Source organism: Acanthaster planci, linkage group LG01 (assembly GCF_054643075.1).
Source record: "Acanthaster planci isolate LZ-2023a linkage group LG01, COTS_SCS, whole genome shotgun sequence".
NCBI classification, from domain to species: domain Eukaryota; kingdom Metazoa; phylum Echinodermata; class Asteroidea; order Valvatida; family Acanthasteridae; genus Acanthaster; species Acanthaster planci.
The window spans coordinates 13438049-13451568 of NC_141777.1; the positions used below are offsets into that span (position 1 = coordinate 13438049).

Here is a 13520-nt window from a genome sequence, read left to right on the forward strand (position 1 = left end):
GTCAAGCACACTGTAAATGTTATCTGGCTGTCCATATACACAGACAATGCTGACGATGTCTAGTATGCCTAGTACATGTAAGTCAGTTCTGGCTGATCTCCAAACACTCCAAACACGTTAATCCCCAAAGGTCCTGGAAGTCTTTTGAGGCAGACTTAATGTTGGACTGGAACTTGACTGCTGCGCATGGTTTATTGTAGTAGCAAATATCGCTCTAAATGAGTGCGACCTGTAGTGCTCAAAAACATCAGGTTATGGTGAGAAATATTGTACGGATACTATTCAAAATGAGTCTTGCGAATCCGTGTTTGTGGCATTTGGCTGTATATCAAAAGTAATAATCTTGCCTTTTTGAAAACAAAATTATTTCATTCAAAAACACACCATCAGCAAGCCCTTCAAAGGATTTTCCTTTTTTATCCGTGGAGACGAGTCGGTAGAACAAGTCATCGCTATGCCTTCTTGAATTGCTTTTTCAGATATACCATGCCAACATCATAGTGTACAGTTATCACTATCTACTGGACCCAAAGATTGCAGAGTTGGTCTCCAAAGAGCTCTCCAAGAAGTCGGTGGTTGTATTTGATGAAGCGCATAACATTGGTGAGATATACACGTACATGTACTGATGCCATGTGTTCATGGGACAGACACACCTCTCATTTTTTAGTTTGTGTGTTCCTCATCAGGTGCATTGATTTCTCCACAGATAACGTGTGCATCGATTCCCTGAGTGTGCACATCACACGGCGAACCTTGGAAAAGAGTCAGAACAACCTGGATGCTATCAAGAGAAACATTGACAGGTGAGAGTCGGCGATTACTTTCCCAAAATCTTCCCAAAGTCTGTTCCAGTTCAAATATGAATTACGTTAGCTATTTGTAGCAGCACTGCACTGTGACCAACAGTGCACAGTTACTGTATTTGTAGTAAGTTACTGGATAGGAGGGTGGCATTCTAACCCTAAAAGTGATGTTAACCCACCCCCCCCCTCAAAATTTCTCCAATGTCGTTGCATTTGCCATTTGTTCACTCACAGAGCCGTAATAAGGAGTGTTTTCGCAAGGCACGATGTCAAAAAGATTTTAATCGGCACGCTGCCAGCCACAGCGGCGCCCCACGGTGCATTTTTCAAGTCAGCTGTCCGCCCTCTACATGTGGCACAGCGCAGTGCCCAGACCAGTCTCCAGCTCATTATGGAACATCTTTATTGACACCATTCAAATTGAAACTTGGACTTATGACTTTCTTTGCCTGCATGCTAAGTTTCAAAATGTTTGAACATTTGAACAAGGGGGCGCCTGAGTTCTTCTCTGTGATCAACCCGGATAATTATTCTTGTTACTTTTAGAATCAAAGAAACAGATGCACAGCGACTTCAGGAGGAGTACCAGAGACTTGTTGAGGGCCTTAGAGACGCTAGCCAGGCTCGGGAGATGGACATACAGATGGCAAACCCAGTACTTCCTGATGCTGTGTTGGAAGGTCAGCCATTGTCGGTACTTGCAGCAGATCAATACTGCACCTACATGTATTGCAAGTGGGCAAAGACCCTATCACTGTGCGCAACATTATAAGCCAGATTGTTTATTTTAAATTGAATACAGAGGCATTTTGATCATTTCTTCTGTTCTTGGGAGGGATGAATGTCATTTGAATTTGGCTGCAGTATGCTACTTCAGAAATATACATGCACTAGTACCCAATCTGATGAACTTCGACACAATAGTACCACAGAGCAGTGTGGTCAGTGGTAGATGTTGTTTACGGCACATCTTCCATTTTGTCCTAACCAGAGGCCGTGCCAGGTAATATCCGTCATGCCGAACATTTCATCGCCTTCATGAAGAGATTCGTAGAGTACCTAAAGACCAGGCTACGAGTGCAGCACGTTGTAGCTGAGAGTCCCCCTGCCTTCCTGAAGGATGTCTACGGAAAAGTCTGCATTGAGAGAAAGCCCCTCAGGTGAAATTGAAGTTACACCCGGTCCAGACTGGTGTACCAGGGCCACAAGAACCTAAGTATTTTTTTAGATCAATAGTATGAATTATGGAACAGCTAGAAGCAACTGCACGCCTGAGACACTGAATTAGATGTGTTTGACCGCTGGGTAAGCCCACAAAAAGGCCCCATTTTATGCCCAGGTGTAATGTCTCATTTTGTTTGATTACACAATCATCACAAAGAGATGTTCTTAGTCATGTATCCACTTGTGGGTATTTTCCATCCAGATGCCCGGTGGTGACATAAAAAGCACTAATCTGTGAACATCCCCGAGGGTACAACGTCATTTATGTATGGGACATCACGTGCGCAAAATTTTTGACTTTCCCAGCTGTAGTCATTGCAAATAACTCTGCAGTGTCTTGGTATCAGATGTCACTCTTATCATGAGGATGGTTGTGTGGATGAGTGTGAGACACTTACACATGCACATGTACACACAACTGGCCGGCGTGTCTTGAGAACTGTGATTTTTAGTTATCCTCTGGCCGCACTCAGCCTTTTGTTCGAAGATGATTCCTAACAAACCGCAAACCGTAGTGCCAGGGAATTAGGAGGAGATACCTCCCTCCCGATTTGCTTGATGTGCTCCTTGCTATTTTTCAGTTGACTTGGCTGGCACCTCGAGTCTGTATTTGGAAGGAATGCACTCGAACATGATTTGTCGAAGGTCATCTTTACTGAAGTGGAACTAGTTTGTGCTAATTCCCTGTCATTTTGCTCCAGGTTTTGCGCCGAAAGGTTGCACTCGCTGCTGCGCACGCTGGAGCTGACCGAGATCCAGGAGATGTCACCTCTGACCTTGGTAGCCAACTTTGCAACCTTAGTGAGCACATATACCAAAGGTGAAGTGACTACGTATTGTTTTACTTCATTGTTTGCCTGTTATTTTGAATTGAAAGTCCCATTCCTTGCTACAAGAAATACAGTCCCATCTATTAGGAGTAATATTTCTTCAAATAGAAAAATCTTGTATTTAATTTCAACAAGTGGGAATGATGAGATGGTGTTGGCCGTGGTTTCTATTGGTCTGTATGTTTCACATGGATCTGGATCACGATCCCAAAGCTGGTTCACTCCATCCATTAGGCGGGATCACTGATCGCGATCCTGATCCATGTGAAACAAACAGGCCCTATAATAAAGTGTTTAGCAGTGCCACTGGTGAAACGTTGAATCCAAAGCTGTAAAGGTCATATGATATTTTCTCAACCGTCCTGCACGGTATATGAGTTGGCAACCAATCAGTTTTTTAAATTGTTAACGGTGTATCCCTGATTCAGCTGTGTGTTATATTTATTTGTTTCGTGTAACTTATCTGTGCAGACATACGTGTATGTCATTAGTGTTTGAACTAAGTGTGTCATTTCAAAACAGGTTTTAGCCTGATTATTGAGCCGTTTGATGATAAGACACCAACAATTCCAAATCCAGTGCTACATTTCAGGTACGTTTTACTACTTGCTGGTGTAAATTGAGCTGGAGAAAATTAAAAGTATGTATTTATGCCATCTGAGAAATTGAAATCTGAAAATTTGTTGGTAATTTGTATGTATCCCAAATGAAACGTTATTAGAGTAATGCAGTATAATCAACAAACATGTTCTTGTGCTTATAAGAACTCACATCTGGAGGGCACTGGTCTTTGTACAAATAACCGCCTTCTGTAAGAGAATTTTGTGAGTTGATCCTCCCTGGCACTTTGAGGTTTCGTAGAGTGGAGCTAGATGGATAAAGTTATTGGCCTTCCTACCCGATTATCTTTCACAAAAGAATGCAATGTTTGGGAGATTTGAAAACAGAAGTACATAGTTGAAGACAGCACAAGGCAGTTTCATGCCAACGCCATCCTGGGTTTAAATTTTTTACAGAAACTGATCATGTTTGGCACTGTTGTGAGAGCAGGAAAAGCAACATCACCAGATAACAAAGCCACATCATTACAATTATGTTTTATGCACATGTAAGATCTCTTTTTATTTGCCAACTTCAGTATTTATTCCTCATTGAAGCCATAAAAAGGGAGGCGAAGCTTGAGTAGGATTGAACATTTTATCCGTCTCCAAATGAAATTATTCTCACCATTGCGCCTGATTGTGAGACATTTATTATTTGTTTTATGCAATACCTACATAAATCTTCTGTTTATATAAGAACAAATAGGTCCCGCTGGCACATTTACATGGAAGTCCGTCATTTTATGAAAGAGATTCATGTCCGAAGTACTGCCCATTGCTCTGTGCAATGTTAGACTTGTTTCCATGCCTACATTATTTTTCTCATTTTTGCTGAGAAATGACATTTATGAAGTGGGAGCGGGAACCAGTCAAGTGAATAAAGATCTGTTGAACGGCAACGAATAATTCAATGACATGTGATCAATGATCCACCAATTAGATTTAGCAGGTATTGTATAAAACAGAATACATTGTGAAAATCCCTTGCAGCATGTCAGTCTGTTACCCGCTGGATTACCTTGCTTGTGCCCTTTCATTGGTGGCTGAAAGTCTTGGAATAAAACTTATTTTGGAAAAATGCAATAAAAAAGAAGTAATGGATGATAGAGGACATTTTGGACATTTGAACGTTTCAGTTAACTCAGCTACAGTTTTTGGTATCACAAACTCAGGCTTTCTTCCAAAGAATAAATTTCAGGGATGAGATTTGTCAAGACTTTCCTGATCCCAGGATTTTTCAAAGATCTCTTTTAAAATCTTGGAAACCCTGAGTTTACCATTAAGGTGTTTCTTTTGTAACATAACAGTATAAAAGTTGATAGAAAAAACTAAAATAGGTGCTTCAAGGAGTACCTTTAGGCAAAGATTATGGATACCACAGACCCTATGCGGCTGTTGAGCCCTCAAAACCTGTGGGGATTATTTCGTAAATATTTTATTTTCCTCCAATATCACCCCTGAATTTTCCCGATTTTTTTTATTTTGCCTTCAGTTGTATGGATGCTTCCATTGCTATCAAGCCTGTGTTTGATCGATTCCAGTCCGTTGTCATAACATCAGGGGTAGGTACTACGGTTATGGTCATGGACAGTAGTAGTGAACCACCAAGGGGTTGTGTGAATCTCTCAATTTCCCTAGGTCAAAAAGCCAAGCCCCTGGTTGCTGGGAATCATTTTGCTCCCTCAAATGTTTCGTAAAATTGATCATATCCTGGAAAAATTTAGCAAAGTTTTATAACGTAGGGTGTGAAGACCTACCTCAACAAGTATGAGTCACTTGGTTTAACTTCCCCCAAAATTATACATATGTATGACGTTTTTCAAAAGGTGAATCACCTGTTCTAATGTTTTGGGGAAATTTAATTCACTGCAGTGATGTTATTGTGAAACTTGGATTAAATAGACAATTGATAAATTTCATGACTGTTTATTTTCTTGTGTCGTTCTACAGACCTTATCCCCACTGGAAATGTATCCAAAGATTCTGGATTTCAGACCTGTCACCATGGCATCATTTACAATGACCCTTGCCAGAAACTGTATTTGTCCAATGGTAAGCACTAGCCTCACGCGTGCATGTTGCGTATGTATGGCCCCGGCAGTTAGAAAAGTAGCACCGCTGCATGTAAAGTTTGGTGAAAATAAAAACAGGTGGAAAAAACTTGGATCACTCGCACCCTGAATAAGAATTCCATTCTCAAAACTGTAAGTTTGGACAAGCCGTACAAGCTTGGATAGTCTGTGGTCCGATGCACTGCATTTGGTTTCACATGCAGTGATATTGTCCAGGTGCAAACACCTTTATTCTGTACTGGATACTGTGCTGTTTATTGTCACCTCCCTGGCAAATTATTTCTATTTTTCCGTGTCTACACACATTTAGAAATCAATGAAAATAGCCCTGTATAAATTACACCCACACAGAATGTGTACAAAAATACATGTACGTGTAACAATTCAGAAAGATATACAACAGATATTATTATTACCGAAAATGGGTCACTTGGGAGACATTCCCATGGGAACGTGCAAAAAATTTTTAAAACTTTGCCGTCCCATAATTCAATGTTCTCTAATCCGATTTTAACCAAACTTTGCATATTTTCCTTTCAGACCCTAATCTATCATCTCTCAAAAATTTTCCCCCTTTTGGTAGTTGGAGCATTAGGGAGACATTGAAATGTCTCCCTAATGACCTAATGTTGAAAAATTTATCACAAAATGTCTCCCAAGTGACCTATTTGGAAATATAATAAAATCTAAAATAAATAATGAAAAGGCCCCAGGTGTGACATGACTGGTTGGCAGCATAATTTAAAATCAAAACCCCCCGGCATTTTGAGCTTTCCTAAAAGTTACCATTCAGGATGCGAATCACTTGGTTGTGGTAAATTGGTCCTCTTGCAAAACATCTGTTAATATTAAATTGCTTATGAAAGGAAATATTCTTTGTGTTTCCTCCTTGTGCACAGATTGTGACAAAGGGCAACGACCAAGTGACTATTTCTTCCAAGTTTGAGACCAGGGAAGATATTGGTGAGCCTTCATCTTGCCACAAAGATAAATAGTTCATAATAGCATTCGCAAACTTTGGAATAAGATCCAGTGACATACAGTATAAATCCACATAGGAAAGAGAACTTGTACACGTACTGGTGTGTGACACTTTGAGTCTCTAAAATTTGTTCCATAATTTGGCTTTAGTGTCCATGAAGTTTGCTCTTAAAGCTTTCCGTAACCTTTCATTTGGTAACAATTTGTTTGGACAGCGGTAATTCGTAACTATGGCAATCTGCTGGTGGAATTGTGTAAGATAGTGCCAGATGGGCTGGTGTGCTTCTTCACAAGTTATGTGTACATGGTGAGTGCGATATCTTGTTGCGTTTCTTCCATGGGTGCTGTAAGCCGGTAGTCTGTGGGACTCATGGATGGATGATTGATAGTTGCTTTGGTGCAATGTGGTTCGGCCGGGTAAGTTTAGGCTAGAGATAGTAACCCCCTCAACCTTTGCTTTTTGATGTTTTTTAAGTATAGTAATTTTCAGAATATAAGCCGCCCGGTGTATTTGCTGCATCACGCAAAACAAATGGCAAATTCACATTTAAAGTCAGTGTATAAGCCGCGCTGTGGCACTAATGATCCAACCACAAAGGTCGTCTTGCTTCATGCTGAGGTGCCAGTACAGTACATGTACATCAATGGTTCCAATCCTCATAAGTGTAAGCAGAGTTCAAAGGAGTTCCACTATTAAAATATAAATGAAGTCCCCACTAATTATCAAGATGAAAAATTTGCTACATGAAGGTACACCATTTAAGTGGTTATTATTTGTTTATCGGTTGGAAAGAAACCTTTAGGCAACAACAGCAAAAAAGAACGCAGATGATTATTTGTGCTTATAAAACACACCATGAGAATGAATAAAAAGCAGGAAAATAATCACCAAAAGTTTGTTATGATTACGTATATGTGTGTGTATTTCCACTCGATGACTCAGGCACTTTTGTTAGCTGGAAATCCGGACAATTTGAATTTGATATATTTCCTGAGGTTCGAGTTATTGAATGCAAATGGTAAGCAACGAAAACATGACTGCATGACCTGCACACGGCACGCACAGCTTTATGACTGATTTTTATCCTTCAAAGGTTGCTGTGTAAGTCGCCCAGTGTTTAGGCCGCGGAGACTTTTTCAGAGTGAGAATCAATACAAAAGCCGCGGCTTATATTCCAAAAATTGCGGTACATTGTAATTGCAGGTTTGATTTAACAGTGGACTGTCTGGAATTACCTCGGGTCGGTTAATGCTAGGTTGATTTGGGTGGAGTTGTAAAGTTTGGCTGCGGACAGAGATTGAGATTGAGGGTGTGGTTGGGTTGAGTCCGATTTGGTCCTGGCAGTGTTGGTTTGGATGGGAAATGGGCTGGAGCAGGTTAGATTGTTTAGGGAACTTTTTAGAGCTTTAGTTGGGTAATGTTCGGTTTGACCGTTTCCTTAATTTTGTTGGGGAGGGGTAAGTTTTCCACTTAAATAACTTACTGTTCCTAAAGCTTTGTCTTAAACTGCTTTGGTGAATTTTATCATAATCCTGTATGTCACTTTCTGTCTAGGAGAATATTGTTGCCAGTTGGTATGAACAGGGGATCATTGACAACATCCAGAAGAGCAAGCTGCTATTTATAGAAACCCAGGATGGAGCAGAGACCAGTGTGGCACTTCAGAACTATTACAAGGTCAGGCAGGTGGCACATTTATGCAAGTCTTTGCCGGGAAGGGTGGGGCTCAATAGTTTCATGAAAGTGTTTCCTTAGCTGTTTGAGTGGTTCAGTTTTTTTCTGTCATGTTGGTGAGGTGTATTTTTTCCCTTAGAACCAAGATGCCTTTTTGCCCCAAATGTTGGCTTGTGGGGTGTTACAGGATAGTGATGTTCGTCACTGTGTGGACCTCTACACAAAAGATGTCCACACAGTGCGGGGAGTGCAAATGTGTGGACTTGCTGACATCCACGCAAAGTTCCCCCTCTCGGAGAAATAGGTTTGGAGGCATTTGGGGGTTAGGGTTATCCATGGCAAAACTAAGAGAAAGAGGCAAGGAAATCCTTAAAAAATCAGGCTCAAAAGAGTGTTCACAGTTCAAGACAACCGAGTACTTTAACTAAAAGGAATGGCCTCACTAGGTGTCCTCACTTACATGTACATGTGCGAACCTTCCATTGTAGGCCTGTGAGAATGGAAGAGGGGCTGTCCTACTGTCTGTTGCAAGGGGCAAGGTCTCTGAAGGAGTTGATTTTGGTGAGATGAATGTTCTTTTTCCCCTCTTATTCCACAAGAATCCCGATACGAGATTTCCATTAGCATAGGACTGCATATATCTTGAAAGCTGATCAACGCAGTAAATTTATAGAGAGTTTTGCATGCGTGTGTGAATTGTTGTGACCAAGTCAATTTTGCCCATGTCAATTCATTCACACGTCACGTCGTCCCAAGTCAAGTCAAGGCACCAGTCAGTGTTTTCCAAGTCAAGTCCCAAGCCATTTTTCAAGTGTTTCTGATGTCAGAATCGACACGGTACTTAAACAATTTCTTACATTGTCACCATATCAACTGCAACAGTGTAACTTACGATGTTAATTAAGCAAAACAGTTCTAATATGCCTGCCTATTATTTTCTTTTCATAATATATCAAGCAACTGTATCTTCAATGAAAGGACATTTTTATCGTGTTATCGCTTTTTTTGCATGGAAAATCTTAGATGCAAGTTTTTTGTATTCATTCCAAGAAAAGTTGGTAATGCTCTAGTCTCAAGCCATTTTTATCCAAGTCAAGGCGGGTCACGAGTCAGTTTATTTCCTTCGAAGTCAAACTTCAAGTCAAAAAAATAACAGCTCAAGTCTTGGTCAGCTGTTCAAGTCAACGACTCCACATCTCAGATGTCTAAAGGGTAGCAGCAATACTTTTTCAGAGGCACAAAGTTTGCTGCATTTTTTTAACTCTTCCATTGTATGAAAACTATTTGACATCCTTTTTAATTTCGATGCATTGAAAAAAGCACTGTTTGAAACTTTCAAAAATTGTCCATGCCTTCCTGGAAAACTGAGGGCGCTGTTGCTATGATGACATCAAAGGAAAACATGGTTCAGTGGCAATGTTCTTCTGTTCAAGTTATGAACCCAGATCCCAGAATATATGCACTGAAAGCATTGCTGAGAAAAGGTCGCTGGCTCAGTTTTGCATAAATTGCCAAAGAAACAAGAATTTAGGCAAGCAAAGTCTTTAAAAAAAAATCAAGTTTTTTTGTGCACACAAACCAATATGTAATATCAAAGTGTTCATCCCAAGATGACATCACAGTTTTGCTCATGAATATAGAAAAAGTCATTCACATAAAAACAAAAAAGCCAGCAAAATGTCCATGAACACTGTGCCAAAAAAATTGAAAGTGAGATTAACTTAGACCCGGAGGTGCACTTACATGTTGGAGGTTGGTATTAAAACAGTTACTCTGCAGAGACCCTTTAAATGACTGCATTTGCTGTTAACTATAACTGTAAATGATATATCCACTAATTGTGCGTGTACTTGCATACGTACCTAATGGCCTGTTAACATCTGTGCCCGGTTTTACATTACATTGCACAGTAATTTATTAACTGTATTCACTGTACCACAGCAGAATACAACACTACAGCTCTTTTGGCTTGTATACTAGGCTTCATTAGTACACCATATAGGTTTTCATTTCAGTACATCTACACGGAAATGAAATATGACAGTTTTATTCTCCCAAATGCACTGAGGGATGGTCGTCTCAAATACCCAACAGCTTCCTTCTTTGTGGCTTTGTTTAGGAGTAATAGAATTCTCACACATTGAATTTTGTATTCTCATTTTCTCCTTCAACAAACGGGTCATTCTGTAAATTAGGGATCCAATTTTTTTCTCGTTCCTGTAACATCTGATGTATGATGTTGTAACTTCAGAACACATTCTCTGATTTCCAAGAGTGATGAATTAATACCAGTTACCTGCCAAATAAATAGAAATAGTAGGAAATCAATTTCAGTGCTTCGATGTCAAATTACTCTGGTCAGGTGTAACAGGGACACAAAAATGTTACACTTTTGGACACTGATGAAGTTATTGAATGACCCTGAATCACAGATTTAATATGACAATCATTTCGTGTTCTTGAAAGCCTGTGACAACGCTAAACTGTTTGTGCATCCTGTTTGCATGCACAAACTTTGAATTAGCAATTACTTTTCTAACATTCATATTTGGCATGATGCCAAAACACTAGACAGGACGTGTTTATACTAACAAACACTGGTTGATCAGATAATGTATATTTAATTGATTACTGTGCAGAAAAATGTTCCTTTTCATTGGGAAATCTATTTGGTCTCAACATGTGTGCAAGATACTGTAACATCTCCAAAGAATATGTCTATTAAGTGATAAAGTCAAATAAAAAGACAATAGATTCTATATCTACTTTGAACAGAGCATAGGGATGTTTTCATTCTGAGGTTTTTTAAGAAAATTTTTTTATATTTTTTGCTTGTGGAAACAGTTCAAGGGAAATTTATTTAGAGTCTACACTTTGTAACTTGATGTTAACACTGGCAATGGAACACAGGATTACCAAATCACGTTGTCAGTAATCATGGAACACGTTGCTAAAAGAAACTGGTCCAAAAACAATACCAGTTCAAGAATTGACTATGTATTGATCTGAAAGATTTCCCTTTTCCTGTTGGAAAAGAAAGTTTTACTGCAGAAAAATCACTGGCTTAATAAAAAACAAAGAAAAATCAAGCTAAGATGTTCCGTAACAGACATATGTAGAATATACCTTATGCCAAGTAGATAGAATACATTTTGAATTCAATAGAAGCTGTGTACATGTATGTAATGTGAAAGACAACGAACATTCAATGATTTTGAGCAAAATGTTCCACTCCACAGTATCCATTGTGTGTATACTTAGTTCATGTAACACTTGCTGGTATCAACACATAGGCAGACCCCAAATCAATATTATTTTAGAGGAAACTCTGCAAACAAGCCACTTTTAGGGCATTTAATTTTATATAAAATGGCTTATTTGATTCGTGTGTAACAAAAAGAAAGGCCAATTGACTTTGAACTACTTTGTTCTTACAACCCAAGCAAATGACAATTGTTTTTTGTCACTTGGCCCAAAAGTATGAAAATTCTACCTGTTACACAATCAGATGCATCTTTAGTTTGGCTTGACCAAATTTCATGTTCTAAAATTCTTAGGAAAGTTAAAAGTTTGGCAAAGTTGGCAATTGGAAAACCCAAACCTGCATCAGTTATTTTATGGTAAGAAAAAATTATCCAATTGTGTTGTCAGCAGTCAATGAGTTCAATCATTTTGAACTGGTTTTGGATTCTACCAGAGATCTTTAAAATGCCCTTTTTTAACAGATTTTCACAATTCCTACATCACAACAAAAGCTGTTCAAAGATTTTTTTTAATCTTTAACTGAGATCTATAACTGGAGCTGTGTTTTAAGCTACATGCCCTAAAAAAGACGTCTTGCTTGGTGGAAATCAGGGGGAACTTTATCAACTTTTTATTTTCACCCACACGATCTCTGTGTTCATGGGTGTGCGATTTTAAATCCATTCATGAGATCCACGAGACATGCAAGAAAACCTAATCATCAAATATGTCGTGTGGTGCATACAGAATCAGCACCATTTATCTGTGCACAACTGGCAACTATTATTCAGTCACCTTGTTTACACAGAAATTTCATGACCTGCTCATCAGACCATTGTATATTTTTAGTAGAGAAGTCATATTGCACATTCCATAAACCATTTCAGCTTTTAATAAATTTGTATGGAAGTGCTCTGTACTGTTTGGGTAGCTACCTTATAGTACAACCAAGCTGCCATCGGAAGGGATTTATGGAGTCCCTTAAAAGAATTGTCTAAAAGCAGTGAGAACACAGTAATTTGTAGCACACAAAAGAATGGTTGAAATCATTGTGTTTGAAGTTATTTTTAAATCCCCTGAAACCCCAGAGAAGTACATTTTTGTAAGTTTTTCTTGCAAAGCGTAAAGTTTTGTTGTCTCTGTCTTGCTCCTTTTTTAGACCATCATTATGGTCGAGCAGTAGTCATGTTTGGCATTCCGTATGTGTATACGCAATCCCGAATTCTGAAAGCCAGACTGGAGTATCTGCGAGATCAATTTCAGATCCGGGAGAATGACTTTCTGACCTTCGATGCCATGCGACATGCAGCTCAGGTATGGAGCAAGCCTTTCTTACTCTCAGTTTGTGCTTCTAGTATTGCTTTTCCTGCTCTGAGAATAAGGTGTTGGGTGTTGAAGATGGGAACATGTAGTAGATCTACGTGAGGGGAAGTGTGAATTTTGCTTTTCCTGCTCTGAGAATAAGGTGTTGGGTGTTGAAGGTGGGAACATGTAGTAGATCTACGTGAGGGGAAGTGTGAATTTTGCAAAACTGAGTTTCTCTATACACTGTGTGGTTCAGTTTTGTCAAAAGAGTGCTTTTCAATCAATGTATGGCGGATGGCATGCACATGTAAATATATTGCTGCTATGCAGACTTGCTCAGTAGAGTGTCATGGAGTGTTGTGAAGTGGTTAGAGAGCATTGGATTCATAGTCTGGGGGTAAGACCGCGGGTTGCGGGTTCAAATCCGGCCTGGGGTCATGGAGCATGTGCAAGGCACTTTGTCCCCCATTGTTTCTCCCAACCAATAAAGGACAGAGATGGTTATTGTGGTTGATTGAGCTGCTTTGCACCAAAATGGCTATATTGAGCTGTATACTCCCCAGGGAGCTGAGGTGGTATTTAGAATGTTGGGCCAGTCAGCAGGAGTATTAATAATGGAAGCACTGTGATTTATAGTATACTTGTAGTTAAAAGCGCTATTTAGAAAAACCTGACCAGTATCGGTATTTGTTGTAATTTCCTGTGTCACAACATGGAGGACATTTGTGTCCCTTCTGGGTATTGTGTGTGTTATCTCCATGACCTCTGTATTCATCCCCACA

At 39.5% G+C, this 13520-nt stretch overlaps 1 protein-coding gene across 4 annotated transcripts in view; it reads left to right on the forward strand.

The window, feature by feature from the left end:
* The window catches only part of ercc2 (ERCC excision repair 2, TFIIH core complex helicase subunit), a 28552-nt gene that overhangs the window by 11340 nt on the left and 3692 nt on the right, over positions 1-13520 (forward strand). For all 4 annotated transcript variants that reach the window (XM_087140831.1, XM_087140822.1, XM_022235293.2 and 1 more), the window contains 13 exons: positions 480-603; positions 710-806; positions 1353-1486; positions 1798-1966; positions 2732-2850; positions 3383-3452; positions 4955-5024; positions 5413-5514; positions 6434-6497; positions 6731-6822; positions 8071-8193; positions 8679-8751; positions 12593-12747. In XM_087140831.1, coding sequence (XP_086996957.1) covers positions 480-603; positions 710-806; positions 1353-1486; positions 1798-1966; positions 2732-2850; positions 3383-3452; positions 4955-5024; positions 5413-5514; positions 6434-6497; positions 6731-6822; positions 8071-8193; positions 8679-8751; positions 12593-12747 — 1392 coding nt within the window. The remainder of the gene's footprint in view (positions 1-479; positions 604-709; positions 807-1352; positions 1487-1797; positions 1967-2731; positions 2851-3382; positions 3453-4954; positions 5025-5412; positions 5515-6433; positions 6498-6730; positions 6823-8070; positions 8194-8678; positions 8752-12592; positions 12748-13520) is intronic.